Source organism: Monodon monoceros, unplaced genomic scaffold (genome assembly GCF_005190385.1).
Source record: "Monodon monoceros isolate NGI ecotype Baffin Bay Population unplaced genomic scaffold, NGI_Narwhal_1 Super_Scaffold_12, whole genome shotgun sequence".
Lineage (NCBI taxonomy): Eukaryota > Metazoa > Chordata > Mammalia > Artiodactyla > Monodontidae > Monodon > Monodon monoceros.
The window spans coordinates 168,021,377-168,040,199 of NW_021703768.1; the positions used below are offsets into that span (position 1 = coordinate 168,021,377).

The window sequence follows — 18,823 nt, forward strand, 5'->3', positions numbered from 1 at the left end:
TTTCCATCCCCTTGCCCCGTTCCCCTCGGATCCTGTCAGCCTTGACCCCATGGGGCTAGGGGCTGTGTCCCACTCTGTCTCCCCAAGACTGAGGACCCCTCACCGCCAGGCCTGGGGCTCTTGGTGGGGCCTCTGGCATCACCCAGCATAGGGGTTTTCCCTGGAGCTCCTGGATCTGGGGGGACATGTAGGAGGGCATACCCAGAATCCTTTGCTCCTTGGTCCCGAAACCCCTTCCTTGCCCACCTGGGGGTGACCCACAGTGAAGCTTGACCCCCTCTATCTGGCGCTTCCCCTTCACCATCTCACAGAGCCCCAAGATGAGGTTTCCAGCAGGAAGTGGTAGTAATAATAGCAACGGCAAATCATTTCTCCCAGCCCCCTCCCCGGCCCTGGGACCTGGTACTGTGCCCCCCTCATCTCACAGAGGGGAAAACTGAGACAGGAGAAGCCCCTCACTCAAGCTCACCCTGGCCCCAGGTTCACTGCTGCCTGTGTTTACTAAGCGCCTACATGAGCCGGGCATTGGGTGGGATGACAGCTAGGGGAACCCGCGCCACCACCATCCACCCATCAGCCCTCTGTGAGGCCTTCCTGTGCCAATTACTGAGCACCTACTGTGTGCCTGGCCCTCAGCTAAGCGCTCCGCACAATTTAGCTCCTGTAATCATCACTGCCACGTAAGATGGGCACACATCTGTAGCCAGCCCTCCCTGAGGGGAAGTGAGTCCAGCTCTGTGAACGACCAGAGTGAGACACCCAGGCGGTGCTTTCTCCTCCCTTCGTCTCGGTATCCTCCTCCCCACGATGGGGATGTTGACATGAGGTCATAGGCAGGTGAGACCAGCTCTGGGCACAAAGCAAGGGCAGGTGGGGAAAATGAGGCTCAGCAAGGCCAAGGACGCCTGGTCACCTAGCCGGTGCCCCACCCAGTGTTAATCAGAGAGGCCCAGACGTGACATGGTGCCCTCCCCCCTTCCCTTCACAGCCCGGGTGGGAGTGTTGTGATAACCCACAGCCCCCGTTTCCTCCTGGCCAGGAAGGAGCCAGGCAGAGGAAGTATTAAGAGGAGTAATATAAACACTTCCCCCCCTCCCCCCTGCCGTGGCAAGGTCTAGAAGGGGCAGAAGCCACCACCCAGAGCAGACCAGCCAGCAGAGCAGTGCCGGTGCACCGGGCAGAAGCTGGGAGGAGATGGGCTTGGCGATGGAGCACGGGGGACCCTATTCACGGGCAGGGGGCAGCCCGAGGGGCTGCTGGTACTATCTACGCTATTTTTTCCTCTTTGTCTCGCTCATCCAACTCCTCATTATCCTGGGCCTTGTCCTCTTTATGGTCTACGGCAACGCGCACGTGAGTACCGAATCCAACCTGCAGGCCACCGAGCGCCGGGCTGACGGCCTCTACGGCCAGGTGGTGGGGCTCACGGCCTCCCAGGCCAACCTGTCCGAGAAGCTCAACCTCACCTCCCGCGCCAAGGATGCCATCATGCTGATGCTGCTAAACGCGCGCCGCGACCTGGACCGAATCAACGCCAGCTTCCGCCAGTGTCAGGCCGACCGGGTAAGTCCACAGGCCGGACACCCGACCCGGGGAACCCCAGGCTGGTCACCTCACCTCTCTGAGTTTCACTTTCCTCGTTCATGAGACAGGGACAGTCACGGACCCTACGTTTTGTGTGCCGAGCCCATGTGGAGAAGCAATGCGTATTGTGTCTGTATATCTCATGCAATACTTGGGACACACTTCGACTAAAATGTGATTTGTGGTCTATCTGGAGTTCAAGTTGAACTGGGCGTCCGGTCTGTTGTCAGACCTAGGCCCATGGCTTAATGTGGATAAAGCGCCCAGAACGTACCAGCACATACTAGCTTCAAATAAGAGCTGGCTTAATAAACGCTCAGAGTGTTGGATTCTTAGCAATTAGTATGAATGGTTCAGGTTTGCCTGAGGTTGGATGTCCGCTTAGGAAATATTATCTCTTCCTTGAGTCCCAGGAGGTAGGGAGAAGATTTCAAACCCTTTTGCAGAGGGGAAATGGAGGCCTAAGAAAAGAGGTGGCTTGTTGGGGGACGGGAGGGCAGCAGGGAGCAGAAATGGGCAACCCTGGGTCTCGTGGAGACTGTCATCCCTCCCTCGTACCCCCAACTCCTGTCAAACGCACTCAGCAAGATCCCCCATGTTCTCACACATACACGATTCCTCTGAGGAGGTCCCGTTCCTGGGAACACTGAGGAGATGTTGCCTCCTCAGGCTTTGGCTGGAATGGGGTGAGAGAAGGGGTGGGCAGGGGAAGGGAAGGGTTGGGGAGAGGGGCAGGCTCTCTTTCTCCCACAGGAGGTGTCTGGGCTGTTTGGGGCAGGGGACCGTGGAAAGAAAAGGCCTTTACTGGGGCTTCAGACCACCCAGCCCCTGCCACTGGGCAGGAAGGATGTGCACAGCTCCCCTCAGAACTGCCCAGGGAAGGGTGAGGTCTCCCCATCTCATTCCCCCAGGACAGGGCCGGTCCCCCTTAGATCCTCAGAAAAAGGTGAGTCCCCCTCAGACCCCCAGATGAGGCAAGTCCCCCCTCAGACCACAGGGCTGGACCATGTACCCCCTCAAATACTCCCCACCCCTGACAAGGGCAGCTCCCTCAGACTTCTCAGTTCCCGGGAATTGGACCTTTTGAATCTTTCAGGACACGCATGGTCTTCCGGTCCAGGAGCCATTAGGAATCCCAGGATCATAAAGTTTTATTCTTTTGTTTTTTGGATTTTGTTTTTCGTTTTTGGCCATGCTGCGCCAGGGTCTTAGTTCCCCCACCAGGGATGGAACCCATGCCCCATGCAGTGGAAGCGCAGGGTCTTAACCACTGGACCTCCAGGGAAATCCCTTTTTTGTTGTTGTTTTTGGTTTGGGTTTTTTTTTTGTTTTTATCATAAAGTTTTAGACATTCACACGCATCTCCAAATCCCGGACGGCCCCATCATAGAATATTAGAAATCTAAGAATCTGCCTCTTTACAACTTTAAATTTTGAAAATCGTAACTTTCCCCCCACACACAAGTTGACAAATTCCTCTGTCCTGGAACCCCTCAGGGTTTTCTCCAAGGACCCCCCCAGGAAGCGGGCACTGATGCTGGGGAGTAGCCCCACCCCTGCCACGGCAGCCCCACATGTCTGATGGTACCAAGTATGAATTTTGATCTTTCCCTGATCCTGGTGGTGCTATGAGACGGATTTTTTTCTTAAATTCTCTGCAAATGCAGTTGCATTTCTGGCTCTGAGACCCTGGGAGAGAAAGGGGAAATTAACTCAGTGTGTTTTTTTTAGGGTATGCCCCACTCTGCCTGGAAGCACCTCCACCCAGGACGCATGCAGGAGAGATTTTTTTTGTCATGGATTTTTCTTTATTCAGCATTCGTAATAATCTTTTTGATGGTCAAATTATCCTGAAATAGGCCATAGGAACACCCTCAATCTGGCTCCTGTGTCTTTTGATGGAACTCCATTAGCCTTTGAGAGCTTCCTTGCTTTATGTCCTAACAAATATTCCAGAAAACCCTTCAGACTGTTTATACTTGTTCACTAATCAATTAGTTCTCTCCCTCTGAGTCCAGGGCAACCATGGCTACAGGAAAGTGAGGGAGAGACTCCTGAATTACTTCATAAAGATGTACCTGAACACTCCTTAACAAGAGAAGATACTTTTTCTTGTATTGTCGGATTGCACTAGATCTAAGTAAATATTCTTCTCATCATCTTGACATCTGAGAACCTGTGCAGAAAAATACTTCTGTATTTTTGGGAGCTATTTCCTCCAACTGGAAGAAAACCTCTTTCGCACTTCATCTTTGGAGCCAACTCGTACCCTGAGATCTTCCCTTTCTGTAGTTAAGGCTTTTGAAAACAGACGTCACTGGAGCTTCCAGAGCTATTTCTGTCCTCCCCCATGCCCAGGTCATTAGGACAGGGCCAGCTTCCAAAGAAGTAAGGACAAAAAGTGACAGAAAGGCACACCCTCTTCACCCTTCATACCTTTCCTTGTTATATTTCTGCAGAGCGTCTGTTCCAAAGTTTTAAAGACATAAAAAACGTTATAAAGTTAAAATGTAATTCACATGCCATACAATTGGCCCATTTCAAGTGTACATAACAGGGACTTACATGGTGGTCCAGTGGTTGTGACTCACACTTCCACTGCAGGGGACACTGCAGGGGACACGGGTTCGATCCCTGGTCCGGGAACTAAGATCCTGCATGCCGTGCGGTGCGGCCAAAAAGAATAGTAATAATTAAGTGTGTATAATTTTTTTAAAAAAGTGTAGATGAAAGAAAAAAGTGTACATAACAATGATTTTTAGTCCATTCACAGAGTTGGGCAACCGTCAGCACAATTCAGTTTAGAACATTTTCATCACCCCCAAGAGAAACGCCACCAGCAGTCACTTCCCATTCCCCCTCACCCAGCCTCTGACAAACACAAATCTGCTGTATGTTTCTATGGATTTACTTACTCTAGAGATTTCCTTTAAATGGAATCATGCACTATATGACCTTTTGTGTCTGGGTTCTCACCCTCAGCATGATGTTTTCAAGGTTCATCCCCATTGTAGCGTGTGTCAGTGCTTCCTTCCTTTTGATAGTCGAATAATATTCCACTGTATGGATGGATCACGTTTTATCCATTCATCTGTGGATGAAACACTTGGGCTGTTTCTACCTTCTCGCTACTGTGATTAGTGCTGCTGTGAATATTTGTGTGCGAGTTTTAGTGTGAACATACGCTTCCATTGCTCTTGGGTATATATACCTAGGAGTGGAATTTGCTGGGTCATAGTGTAATTCTATGTTTAACTTTTAGAAAAACTTGCCAGGCTGCTTTCCACTGTGGCTCCACCATTTTTACATTCCCATCAGTACTGCCTGAGAATTCTGTTTCTCCACATCCTTACCAACACTTGCCCATTCTTGTTTTCTGTTTTATTTATAGCCATCCTAATGGTTGTGAGGTGATATCTCATCATGGTTTTCATTTGCATTTCCTGATGACTGAAGACGATGAACATCTTTTGATGTGCTGGTTGACCTTTTATATATCTTCTCTGGAGAAATGTCTATTCAGATGCTTTGCCTAGTTTTCAGTTAGGTTGTTTTTTATTATTAATTTCTAAGAGTTTACTTTTATATATTCTGGTTACTATTCTCAGCATCAGACACACGATTTGCAAATATTTCCCCATCTATGGGTTGTTTTTTTCCCTTTCTTAATGTTGTCCTTTCATGCACAAAAGTTTTTAATTTTAAGTCCTATTTATCTGCTTTTTCTTTTGTTGCTTGTGCTTTTGGTATCATATCTAAGAAACCATTGCCAAATCCAAAGTCATGCAGAGTTAACACCTGTTCTCTTCTAAGGAGTTTTATAGCTTAAGCCCTTACATTTAGGTCTCGGACCCAACTTGAGCTAATTTTTGTATATGGTGTGAGGTAGGGGTCCAAATTCATTCCTTAGTTTGTGGCTGTCCAGTTGTGCCAGCACCATTTGTTGAAGAGAATCTTCTTTCCCATGAAACGATCTTGGCAGCTGTATTAGTTTGCTAGGCCTGTCTTACAGTACCACAAATCAGGTGGCTTAAATAACAGAAACTTATTTTCGCACAAGCACAGGTTCAAGATGTTGGCGGAATTATTTCCTTCCCAGGCCCATCAGGATCTGTTCCATGTCTCTCTCCTTGGCCTGTTGATGGCTGTCTTCTCCCTGTGTCTTCACTTCATGTTCCCTCTGTGCATGTCTGGGTGTCCAGATTTCCTCTTACAAGGACCCACCCTAATGACCTCATCTTAACTTAACTGCCTCTTTAAAGACCCTGTCTCCAAATACATTTACGTTCTGAGGTCCTGAGAATCAGGGCTTCAACATGGGAATTTGGGGTGGGGGACACAATCCAGCCCATAACAGCATTCTTGTCAAAAAAAAAAAAAAAAAATCTGTTTTTCGGGGAATTCCCTGGCGGTCGAATGGTTGGAACTCAGCGCTTTCACTGCTGAGGGCACAGGTTCAATCCCTGGTTGGAGAATTAAGATTCCCCCAAGCCACACAGCACAGCCAAAATCCGTTATTAATTGGCTGTAAATGTTTTCAAGATTCATTCAAGTTGTAGAATATATCAGTGCTTTGTTCCTTTTTATTGCCAAATATTATTAATCATAACTTTTTTTTTATCTTGGTTGACTAAAATGCCTAGGGAAAGAGGTGGGTTTTTTTTTTTAATTTATTTATTTTGGCTGCGTTGGATCTTCATTGCTGCGCACGGGCTTTTCCCTAGTTGCGGCCAGAGGGGGCTACTCTTCGTTGCAGTGTGCAGACTTCTTATTGCGGTGGCTTCTCTTGTTGTGGAGCACGGGCTCTAGGCGCACGGGCTTCAGTAGTTGTGGCACGTGGGCTCAGCAGTTGTGGCTCTCGGGCTCCAGAGCACAGGCTCAGTAGTTGTGGCGCACAGGCTTAGTTGCTCCATGGTATGTGGGATCTTCCCAGACCAGGAATCGAACCCATGTCCCCTGCATTGGCAGGCAGATTCTTAACCATTGCACCACCAGGGAAGTCCAGGTGGGGTTTCTTTGAACTTTTTTTTTTAATTAAATGAATGAAAGATCCTTTAAATTCTATAGCGCTTTACAGTTTTCAAAAGTTTCACACACATGATTTCATACAATCCCATAATACCCTTTTTTAAATTTCCTACCCCTATATTCCCCCTCCCCTCTTTCCTCTCCCCACTGGTAACCACTAGTTTGTTCTTTATCTGTGAGTCTGCTTCTGTTTTGTTATATTCACTAGTTTGTTGTATTTTTTAGATTCCACATGTAAGTGATATCATACAATATTTGTCTTTCTCTGTCTAACTTATTTCACTTAGCATAATGCCCTCCAGGTCCATCCATGTGGCTGCAAGTGGCAAAATGTCATTCTTTTTTATGGCTGAGTAGTATTCCATTGTCTATAATCATAACAACTTTTGAAGATCAGACCAGCATCCCCTGTAGAGAAGCCATGTCCTTGTGAACTATGCCAACACAGACCACCTGGGTGCTGGATCTGAGGCCCCAGCCCTGAGAATCTGGGCAGCGCCGGGGGCAGGGGGTCCCACAGGAGCCTGACACTGAGCTCTGTCCTGTGTCACATCCGGACAGGTGATCTACATGAACAACCAGCGATACATGGCTGCCATCATCTTGAGTGAGAAACAATGCCAAGAACAACTCAAAGAAAGTAACAAGAGCTGCGATGGTGAGTGGGTTAGGGTTAGGGTTATAATTATGGACAGTGGAGAGCAGGATAGCTGACTCCCCACCCAGTCTCTTGGCAGCCCCCAACCTTCCTGACTCTTATGGTCCTATACCCTTAGCTTTGGCCCTCACACTGAACCAGAAAGCCAAGACACTGGAGGTGGAGCTGGCAAAGGAGAAGGTGGTATGTACCAAAGACAAGGATGGTCTGGCATTGGGCAAGCGAGTGATGGAGGAACAGCTGGCCAAGTGCAGCAAAGCCCAGGAGCAGCAGCAGCAGGAGCGACAGCTGGCCGAGGACCGTCTGCAAAAGGTGCAGGCCCTCTGCCTCCCGCTGGACAAGGACAAGTTTGAGATCGAGCTGCGCAACCTCTGGAGGGACTCCATCATCCCGCGCTCCCTTGACACCCTGGGCTACAATGTGTTCCATCCCATTGGCTCGGAACTGGCCTCCATCCGGAGAACCTGCGACCACATGCCCACCCTCATGAGCTCTAAGGTGGAGGAGCTGGCCCGCAGCTTGCGGGCTGGCATCGAGCGTGTGACCCGTGAGAACTCGGACCTCCAGCGCCAGAAGCTGCAGGCCGAACAGGGTCTGCGCGCCAGTCAGGAGGCCAAGGAGAAGGTGGAGAAGGAGGCCCAGGCCCGGGAGGCCAAGCTCCAGGCTGAATGTGCCCGGCAGACCCAGCTGGCCCTGGAGGAGAAAGCAGCGCTGCGGAAGGAGCGTGACAACCTGGCCAAGGAATTGGAGGAGAAGAAGCGGGAGGCTGAGCAGCTCAAGATGCAGCTGGCTGTCAGCAGCTCGACCCTGGACACCTGCATCAAGGCGAAGGTGGGCCAGAGGTCCCTGGCTTCAGGTTGCGTTGGGGGTGGGTCTGGAGGCCAAGCTGATGGTGATGTTGAAGTTGGGTTTGAACTTTTTTTCTTTTTCTTGGTGTTGAGGTTGGCTTCCCAGTCTAGGTTGGGTTACTTAGACTCACTTGAGAATTTCACTGGTTTCACTGATGTCAGGATTGAGGCAGAGCTCGGAATGGGGATCAGCATTGAGAAAAGGTGTCGGGTTAAGACTGGAGTTGGAGGTCGGGTGGCTGTCAGGTCCAGGGTTGAGTGAGGGGCAAATCTAGAATTGTGGTTGCTTTGGGGTTGGGGTGAGCTGAGACACTGAGGGTGGATTTAGGCTTGAGGCTGAGATCAGACATGGGTGACTGTGAGTCTAATGCTTTAGGATTATGGTTATGTATTAACATAAGGATTTTACTGGCATTAGGTTTGGGGTGGAGTTTGGATTGGGAATGACATTAAGAAAGGGTTAAGGATTGGGGTTGAGTTTAGGAAGGCAGGTGGGCCTCAAAATTGGGGTGGGTTCTTGGTGACTCCTGTGTCTAGAGTTGATTTGGGTTAAGGTTAGGGTTCCATGTAAGATTTCACTAGTCTTAGAATTAGGTTGAGTTTGGAGTTTGGATTGTGAGGAAAGGTTAAAAGTTGGGTCAGGGGTCACATGCAGGGTGGCTCTTGGATCAAGGATTTGGTGAAGAGTGAATCTAGGGTTTCAGTGGGTTTGGGATTGCATTAAGTTGAGGCTGGAGTTGAAGCTCAGGCGGGTGTAGGTGGTTGGTGGGCCTAGAGACGATTAGAAGTTTGGGGCCAAGGGCGGATTCAGAACTTCATGGGCATTAAGATTGGAATTGGCATTGACCATGGGCTAGGAGTTGAGAGTGGGCTGCATTTAGGGTGGCTGGTGTTAGGATATATTTGACGTGAAGGATTAGGTGAGCCTGGGCTTCGAGTGCAGGTCAAGACTGGGTCTAGAGTAGAAGCCGGGTGGACGTTGATCTTGGGCTGAGGCTGGGCTGGGGTTCTAACTCAGGTAGAGGCTGAGGTCTGAGGTTGAGCTGGGGTTGAGTGTGGTATTGGGAAGGTATTTATGGGTGGCTGTTAGTGGAGTGCCGGGCTGGCGCTGAGGGAATGGGGGTAGCGGGGTAGATTTTTCATAGCGGCTGGGTCTAGGGGATGGGTTATGGTCAGAGTTAGATGTAAAGTTATGATCAGATCAGGTTTGTCATTGGGACTGGGTTAAGGTCAGGCTTTGATTCTAAGGGAGGTTCTGTTTTCAGGTTGGGATCTGATTTTAGGTGACTGAGTTCAGAACTGGTTTTGTATTTCAGGTTTGGAAAGATCCTCTCGGGGTCCTTCAAGGGATGGCATTGAGGATCGAGGTCCAGTTGGTTTACAGAGTGGGTCAGCTTCAGTCTGGAGCGGGGCTGGGTTGGGTGGATGGACTCAAATGGGGTCTTGGATTGGAGTCAGGCTGGCACCAAGGCTGTAATGGAGACCGTGGCAGGACCCCTGCAGAGTGGGGTCTCCGGGGGCTGCCAAGGGAAGCCAGTCCCTGCAGTCCCCAATCATTTGAAGGCAGGTGTCTACAGGTGATTATATATCCATCATCACGTGTCCTTCTCCATGGGTATCTGTCTGTTTTCTCTGCCCTGGAAGGAACTCAGGTCTCCAAGGGTGTGGAGAGGCAGGAAACTCCCTGGGACTCGTGTTTGGGATCCCTGGCCTCCACCAACCTCCTTTCACCCTTCTTCCCACAGTCGCAGCCAATATCACTGCCAAGACCTGCAGGCCCTGCCCCCAATCCCCCGCCCATTGGTGAGTGACAGAGGGCAGAGCCAGGAAAGGGGGGCGGATTCCACCTTGGATCCTGGGTTGGCCAGCCCATTCCCTGACCCTGGAGGGGGGGGGTTACTAAGGCATTAGGTCGGGGCTGACCCCTCCCTCTCTTGGCAGACCCAGCTGGGCTGGAGGAATTCAAGAGGAGGATCCTGGAGTCCCAGCGACCCCCTGCCAGCAGTGTCTTAGCATCAGCCAGGTGAGGTTCTGGATAGGCTGAGACAGTTCAGTCTCAGGCTTTAGATGAGGCTGGGTACAGGACTAGGGGTGGAGGGAGGCTCGTATCACACTTGTTGCTTCCTTAATCGAGCACTTGCTGTATACCAGGCCCTATGCTGGACCGAGGGGACACAGCAGTGACCAAGACACACACAGTTCCATTCATGAAACTCCCGAGTAGTGGGCCAAAGAGACAATGAAGGAGGCAGGGTAAGAAGAGTGACCAAGAACGTACCACGGTTGGATGCTTACTGTGATCTTGGCACAGTCCTAAGCACTCTGCCCAATTAACTCATTTAATCCTCAGAATCCTAATCTGTGGGTGAGCTACTGTTATCCCCACTTTCTGGATGAAGCAAATGAGGCATAGAGAGGGTGTGCATCGTGCCCCAGGTAACACAGCCAGAGCTGGGACATGAACCTAGGCGATCAGACTCCAGACAGGAAAGGGAGGGCCTGGATGAGGAAGGGACCTTTGAGCTGGAGGCTAGACAAGAGCTGGCCTGGGGGAAGGCAAGGGGAACAGTGCTCCAGGTGGCAAGAACAGCCAGGGCAAAGGCCCTGTGGGCGGACTAGGGTGGCAGAAGTGAACAGAGCCGAGGAAGGGGAAGAGGGAGAGCAGTGTCCGAGAGTGACCCTAGGCCTCTCACTCCACCCTTCTGAGCCACACTTTCTACTTCTATAAAAATGAGGGTCTCTGGGCTTCCCTGGTGGCGCAGTGGTTGAGAGCCCGCCTGACGATGCAGGGGACGCGGGTTCATGCCCCGGTCCGGGAAGATCCCACATGCCGCGGAGCGGCTGGGCCCGTGAGCCATGGCCGCTGAGCCTGCGCGTCTGGAGCCTGTGCTCCGCAACGGGAGAGGCCACAGCAGTGAGAGGCCCGCATACTGCAAAAAAAAAAAAAAAAAAAAAAAGGGGGTCTCTGAAATCAAAGGCATGCAAATGCTTTGCCAGCCAAGTGCTGTCCACACATGGCTGGAGGAGCAAGGAACCCAGGGCCTCAGTGGGGAGCATCAAGGGTGCCTGGCACATGTTCAGGTGATGGCTCCATGCCTTTGACCCCCTCACTGCCTCCCAGGGCCTGGTCATCTGTTGGACGACACCCTGTGTGTCACGGGGAAGGTGACTCAGACCACAGCTCCAAGAACACCCTGTGCTCCCTCCAGGGTCGCTCTTACACCCCCCCCAACCCCCCACCCCCTACCCTGTTCAGGACCACACTGCTGACCTAGGATGGGCAACCCATTTGCAGTTTAGGACCTGAGGTTCGAGGAGGTATGTGGGATTTTTGTCAGACCCCTCTGATCCCAAAGCCTGTGCCATCAACAGTTTTGCCACCAGGCTATTATGAAGCTAGGTCTATTTCAGCCCCAGGGTGCTAAACAAAGCCCTTGGGGCCAAAAAGATTTCCAAACGTCTGTCATTAACTCCCCACGGTCCTCCGCACCCAGCTCCATCTTCCCTATGCCTCTTCTTACATACTTCCTCTGACAGGGAGCTCACCCCCTTACGGAACTGGGTCCCCTCGCTCTGGATAGCTCTGCCTGGGAGAAATCCCTCAGCCTCGGGCAGCCTGCAGAGAGGGAAGCAAGGGGTTAGGGAGAAGACCCTGCTCTGAGCAGTTTTCCTCTCTCCATCTTGGCCTGAAGCCATCATGGCAAGGAAGGAGGTTCTATTATTATCCCCACTTCTCAGAGGAGGGAACTGAGGCCCCAGGGAAGTGATCAGCCCGGGGTCATGCGTCAGCAAGTCAGGGCTGGAGCCAGGCTCCCAGTCCAAGCCTGTCCCGGTCCCAGCTGAGGATGGGGAAGCTCTTGACATTGTTTACCCCAAATGACGTACCCCACCCACCCACCCACCGCCACGGAGGAAACAATGTGTACTTAAGCCTGGGCCCCTCCTGCTTCTCTCTGCAGTATCACAGGAAGGGCTTCTGGTCCATGGGCTCCCGCCTTGATTTGCCTTCCTCTGAGATAGGGGCCGGGCATGAGCAGGCTGGGGTCTTCTTCGGCTCCGGTTTTGAGCCCCAGCTCGGCCAGGCACTCAGTGGACAGCCAGTGAGTGACTGAATCGTAACGTCCAAATTTTATATGCACCCAACAGGGGACCGGATCTGAGGCCTCGCATCAAATCACCCACCCCATGATGGGGACTGTTGATTCCTTTTCCACTCATTCCTTCTGGGCCTCGAGAAAGTCTGCGCTGCTGCTAACTCACCCTAATGCCTCCCAGACCCTTGCAGTTCTCCCATATTCACAGAGGGAGGGCAGACCCAGGCTCCGGTGTCAGCTGCACTTGAGAACATGGTCTTGCTTTTTCATTGAACATTTTTAAGTGGTTTTCTATTAATGGCAAATGCACCAGCTTTCCTTTACTTGGTAAGACTGAGTATCCTTTGGAGATCACTTTATTTAAATTAAAAAAACACAACACAATGGAGGTGAAGACAAATATTAAGTGAATATTGGTGTAGCGGCTACGTGGCTGGAGATGGCACAAGTCACAATGTGGAAGGTTGAAGATGGGAGCTCAGCCCTGGCTCTGAGCCGAGCACACAGCGAGTGTCGATTCAAGTTCACTGCCATCACTATGACCGTTTGTTTTTTCATTCAACCCACATTTCTTGAGCAGCTCCTGGGGTGCTGAGGACACAGGGAGGAATAAGGCACAGAAATCCAAATCCTCACCCTCGTGCGGCTGACAGTCTAGTGGGGGAGGTGGATGACAAACCAGATGAGTGAGCCATGATAGGGACCCTTGGTGATGAGTGAAACAGAAAAGGGATGAGGGAGCTTGAGGAGGTTGGAATTTTCCACGGGGGGGGGGGGGGGGGGGCCAGGGCAGGCTTCACTGAGGAGGTGACATTTGAGCAGAGAACTAAAGAAGATGAGGGAGGAGCCATGAGGGGATTCTCAGAAGGGTGCACCAGGCAGTGAGCACAGCCCGTCCAAAGGCCCTGAGGCAGGACCATCCATGCCCGGTGAGTTTGAGTGAGGCAGCTGGTGTGGCTGGAGCTGAGTGATCGAGGGGAGAGTGGGAGGAGGTGAGGTCAGGATAAATCAGGCAGGGCCTTGGGGCTGCAGTGAGGACTTTGGGAGCCCTGGGAAGGCTGTGAACAGCAGAGGATGTGACCCGACTCAGGTGTTCACAGGCTCATTCTGGTCGCTGTTGTGGAGGGCGAAGGTGGGAACCTGAGACAGGGGTGAAGGCGACTGTGCTGGTCCAGATGAGCGATGGGGTTTAGGAGCCCCAGTCTCTGAAAATGGCCAGGGATGACCCTCCCTTGCAGGCTGGTGAGCAGGAGTAGTTAAAGGATGTCTGTCGGGGCTGCCTTGGAGCCTGTGAATCCTGGTAGAGGACAGAGCCTGGAGCTGGGAAGGGGGGCACCAGAGCCAGCCAAGGAACGTGAGGTTGCGGGGGCCCCAGGGAAGAGCCAGGGAAGGAAGGGAGGGGGCCAGCGGAAGCAGGACTTGGCAGAGGCCCCCACCTCCCCCATCAGGAAACAGCCTCTGAGCCAACCTCTGACCCCTCGTGAGAACCTTTGGCAGGCCCAGGAGGGGGAGGGGCATCCCAGACAGCGGGATGGCTCCTGCAAAGGCAAGGGGGAGGGGCGGAAGTGAAGTGATGGCTCTGAGAATTTGGGGGGTACTTTGTCAGGTTTTGATTCCCCAGTGGGGAGGCCTGGTGGGGGCATAGCGGGTGGAGCCTTGAATGTCAGATACAGAAGATCTGGCTTTGTCCCAAGGGCGCTGGGGAGCCATGGGAGCATGTGAGTAGGGGCAGGCTCATTAGAAAAACCCTCCTAGGAATGAGTGAGGGGCCAGGTCTAGGTCAGTTCTGTGTAGACCAAAAGGGAAACTGAGGCCCTGCCTGGGGGCCGGGGGGCCGGGGACTTTGGGCAAACACCCAGGATCCCCAGGGCCTTAGGGAGCAAAGGGGAGAGAGTCAGACAGACTGCAACAGAGGCCTGGAGCACAGGAGGCGGCCCCTCTGAACCTCAGTCTATATAATGGATAGGCACACATCTCAGTCCCACCTGTCCCACAGAGGTTCAACAAGGCGAAATCTAAGGGCAGGTTGAAACCGGCAGGAGCCCTAGGGTTCTTGGGAACAAGAAGGGGCCCAGGGGAAGAGGCAGGCCCAGGCGAGGTTTGTCCTGCCGTCTGTCTGTCTGACTGACTATTGTATTCCCATCTCCTTCCTGCCCCAGTGGCTGAGGAGGCTCTAGGCCCCGAGGACCGAGGGGTGGCCCCGACTCACCGGTCTGGAGACTAGGTGCAGCGAGACGCCCACGGCGAGGGACACAGCCAGGGTGGAGTCAGATAACGCACGCACGACAAAGTGGGCGCCCTTGGCCTGCGCCCCCTGCTCATCCTCCACCACACCGCACCCACACCCCCTAACACTCTCTCCGCACCACACAATCCCTCACCCCCTAGATGCCGGGACGACGTCACAGATGCAGTGACATCAATCACACAGACACGGTGGTGACATCACACAGAGACAAGGCAATGACATCACAGAGATACACGGCGACATCACACACGCACTTCCTGCCCAGCCCTTGCCCAAAATCACATCCCTTTGTGCACGCGGGTCAAGGCACCCACAGCATCCCTCACTCATCTGGAGCATCTTAGCGCTCCAGGTCTGGGGGAGTGAGAACAGGAAGACATTCACCTTCGTCCTCCCCTGAGGTTTTCCAGGCCCCCGAGAGAGGGAGCATCTGGTCCAGGGGACCCCTCAGAGCCCACGAGGGTGCTGCCCCTTCACTCTCTCTCCCCTCCATATCCAGCCCTGCCTGTGGCCCATATAAATGTTAGTGGCACTGAATAAATGTTATCAAATCCCTTCAAAGACTCCAGAGTCATGATTTCTGCTTTGAAAAGGTACCACCAGGCTCTGAGTGAGAAAAAAACTAGGAATAAGATGAAAGCTGAAGAATCCCATCGCCAGCATCCCCAGGTCAGAAGACCCTCCAACCCGGAGCAAACGTGAGTAGACACCAGCTTCCCCCAAGCGGTAGGCATCCCCATATGTGAAGAGAAATGGCAAAATCATAGTCAATAAGGGTTTCATGAAATGCCTACAAAACCCCACATTGTGACAGCATTGTTGTCAATTTAGTGTTTGTTTAAAATAGCAGATTTTTTTCCTATTTTTTTAAAAAGCATATATTTAAAAAGCAGTTTCTTAAATAAATACAAATAAAAAGCGGTTTCTGAAAAAGCAGATTATCTATTTGTAGCTTTTGTTTTTGCTAGGTTTGCAGAGATTCCCCCAGGTACAGACAACAATTACTGAGGTACCACAGCCTGTTTTGCAGGAACTCCTCCTCACCAAAATGATTCCAGAACAATATCACAAAAGTCCCAGGCATTTGTCTTGTTTGAGGTTTTTTGGTGGGAAGATGGGATGTTAGAAAGGGCACCAGTGTCCAATTAGGGAGCACTTCAACTCACTGATCACTAAATTAGCAGGAAGCCGGGGAAATTTTGCACATTAGAGGAACACAGGGAAATCACAACATGCCCAACAGACTGGGGAAAAAAGTGTTAAAAAGCTATAATACCGACTGCTGGTGAAGAGGCTGGGCCCGTGAGTCATGGCCGCTGGGCCTGCGCGTCCGGAGCCTGTGCTCCGCAGCGGGAGAGGCCACAGCAGTGAGAGGCCCTCGTACCGCAAAAAAAAAAAAAAAAAATTGTGGTCTAGAATCTCAGCTTGTCTGTCTCTCCACTTTGATTCCCTCCCAGCCCATCCCCTGGGACCTTGGACAGGGAGGGGATGAATCACGAGGAGCCGAGGCTGGCAACGCCACGCTTAGGGCAGGCTAGTCAGGAGGGACAAAGGAGCGATATTTCCTGGATACAGGAACCCGGGCGAGAGACGGGCCGCTGCAGGAAACACTCGGCTGGGGCCCCGCCAAGCAAGGGCAGGAGGGTCAGCCAGGCCTGGCCGCCCAGACGGGCCAGTCTGGAGGCCCCAAGGAAGCAGGGACGTCCCTGACCCTGAGCCTACTGCCTGAGCAGCCTGGAGTCCTGGGGAGGATGCCGACAGCAGCCAATCCCAAGCAACCGTGGGACACCTGAGTTTGGCTTCCAGACTCTGACATTCCTGCATTCAAATCTTGGCTCAGTCAATCTCAGCCTCCATTTACTCACCTAGAAATAAGTGTAATAATAATCATCCTAGGGACCTCCCTGGCCGTCCAGTGATTAAGATTACGTGCTTCCACCGCAGCGGGCGAGGGTTCGATCTCTCGTCGGGGAACTAAGATCCCGCAAGCAGTGCGGTGCGTCCAGAATAATAACCATCATCTTCCTTAACTCTCTGGACCCATGGGCGCAGGTCTCTGATTCTTGGTCGGTCTCTCCCATTCAGAGCGTCCCAATGTCATCCTTCTAATCAGCCCCCACGCCCGATCTATTCGTCATGGGATCTGACCACGTGCCTCTCCCGCTCACATACCTCCATGGCTCCTCATCACCCTGGGAACAAAGCCCAGTTCCTCAGCTCTCTTGTGCCCTCCCTCCTCACACACAATACCGCCTTTGCCTCCAGCTGTCCTGGACCTTTGACTCTTTGACTCCTCAGTGACTTTTGTGTTGTGCCCTCAGACTAGAATGCCTTTTTCTTGCCTGCAAATTCTTCTTCCCCCAAGGCCCAGCCCTAGAGATCTCTCCTCCAGGCAGCCCCCCTAGATGCCCCAGGCATAGTTCTTGCTCCCTCTGGGTACCTCTTGGGCCCCATCCTTCCCTCTTCCCAGCCCTGATCCTGTAGCTCTGACTTCTCCACGCTGGTGTCCTCCCCATCTCCATCCCCCCGGGGAGCCAGGTAGGGGCTGAGTACCAGTCAGGGAGTAATTGGCAGACCCTGTGGTCCAGCCGCTGGGTGAGGTTCTGACTCTTTGGGGACTTCCTGTGACCTCTATAAATAACCCCCATGGCTGCTTCCCACAAACCGCCTCTCCCTTCTTGGAAAAAAGGGACCGTAGCCAAGGACCTCAGTCCAGCTGTGTGCCAGGGCCCAGGCATCCTTCCCCAAAAGCATCTCCCCCACCCAGACCCCACTCACCCCTCCTGGGAGCCCTCCAGGCCCTGCCCACACAGAGGACATCTGGGCACCCACCTCTTCTAGACCCACATTGTTGCTTCTTCTTGTCTTTCTGCAAAATGGACATAATAGTAATATCCATGCACTAAACTCATGGAGTGACCCTTTCCCTCCAGAAGCCTTTCATGGTGGGGGTTGGGGGGCAGCAGCTGTCGAACAAGCAGACAAATCAACAGACTGTGACATATTGCAATGAAGTCATGAAGAAACGGGGTCGGAGGTCCCTTTAGCTGGGTGGTGGGTCCTGGACACCTCCCAGCCTCTGCTCATGTGTCCCCTGAAACCGGAGTTTGTATCTTCAACTACTGGAGGTGATTTTTTTCTGATTCTGGAAAAGATCCTGACCCTATTTGAGACTCCATGTCCACCTCTGGCAAAAGGGGAGTTAACCATTCATATGCCACCAGGTGGGTGTGGAAGCCTGGATCTCTGGGACCTTAGGGGCCTGGAGCTTCCCTGGAGGACTGCCAGACACCTTCTTTGTTAGAGCAAAGCGCCCCCTGCTGGTTCATCACCGCCACATCAGGTCACCCATAAGTCTTGGAATCAAAGGCCTCGCTATCAGGATCTTCCTCTCCTCCTGGACCTCTTCTCCCTCCTCTCTAGCCCTCATCACTCTACTTCCAGCCACACTAGCCACCTTGCTGTCCCTCGAACACACCGTGATGCTCCCACCTCAGGGCCTTTGCACGTGCCGTGCCCTCCACCTGGGATGCTCTTGCTAGCCTCTCCCATCTGGTTTCCTTCTTCTCACCTTTCAGATGTCGGTGCAGATGCCACCTCTGCAGGGCAGCCTGCCCTTACGTCCACCCCTGACCAGGTCAGGTCTCCTCATTGTAAGTTTGCCCAGCAGCCATCAGGCCTCACCAAAAGGAGCTGTGTCTCTTCTTTAACAAGGGCAGGATTTATGTCTGCTTATTCCCCTCAATGATCCCAGCCCCCTACACACGGCCTGTTGCCCAGAAGGCCTGCAGTGAACTCAAATTGAACTTGAACAGACCTATGTGCAAATCCCAAAGCTGGGGACCTCCAGCAACTAACTACTTCTCTGAACCTGTTTCCTCACCTATAAAACTGTAACAAAATACCCGCTGCATTGTGCTGTTATGAAGATCCCATCAAATGATGTGTACAATTCTAACACATACTAGGTGCTGGATAAATATTCACTGAATGAGTGAATGAATCACTGAATGAATGACTAAGCACGAAAAGGAAGTAGGGATTTTGCAAGTCACTTTGAAGATAAAAGAAGCAAAGTTTCGGGACTTCCCTGGCAGTCCGGTGGTTAAGACTGCAGGGGGCGCGGGTTCGATCCCTGGTCGGGGAACTAAGACCCCACCTGCCACGTGGCACAGCCAAAAAGAAAATAAATAAATACATAAATAAATAAATAAAAATTAAGGGCTTCCCTGGTGGCGCAGTGGTTAAGAATCCGCCTGCCAATGCAGGGGACACGGGTTCAAGCCCTACTCTGGGAAGAGCCCACATGCCGCGGAGCAACTAAGCCCATGCGCCACAACTACTGAGCCTGTGCTCTAGAGCC

The 18,823-nt window shown here is 52.2% G+C and overlaps 1 protein-coding gene across 1 annotated transcript; it reads left to right on the forward strand.

The window, feature by feature from the left end:
- Positions 1-1,121: 1,121 nt before the first annotated feature.
- On the forward strand, positions 1,122-15,035 carry PLVAP (plasmalemma vesicle associated protein). The gene is made up of 6 exons (XM_029218770.1): positions 1,122-1,563; positions 7,174-7,270; positions 7,389-8,101; positions 9,864-9,921; positions 10,060-10,141; positions 14,372-15,035. The coding sequence occupies exons 1-6, from the start codon at positions 1,195-1,197 to the stop codon at positions 14,376-14,378; spliced, it is 1,326 nt and encodes a 441-aa protein (XP_029074603.1). The 5' UTR covers positions 1,122-1,194; the 3' UTR covers positions 14,379-15,035.
- The last annotated feature ends 3,788 nt before the right edge of the window (positions 15,036-18,823 follow it).

What these genes read in the sequence shown, in the direction of transcription:
- PLVAP (XM_029218770.1), top strand. Translation starts at nt 1,195, where the DNA reads ATGGGCTTGGCGATGGAGCACGGGGGACCCTATTCACGGGCAGGGGGC. An exon ending in GCCAGTGTCAGGCCGACCGG is followed by an intron (nt 1,564 to 7,173) that starts GTAAGTCCACAG and finishes ACATCCGGACAG; the next exon opens with GTGATCTACATGAACAACCA. An exon ending in ACACCTGCATCAAGGCGAAG is followed by an intron (nt 8,102 to 9,863) that starts GTGGGCCAGAGG and finishes TTCTTCCCACAG; the next exon opens with TCGCAGCCAATATCACTGCC.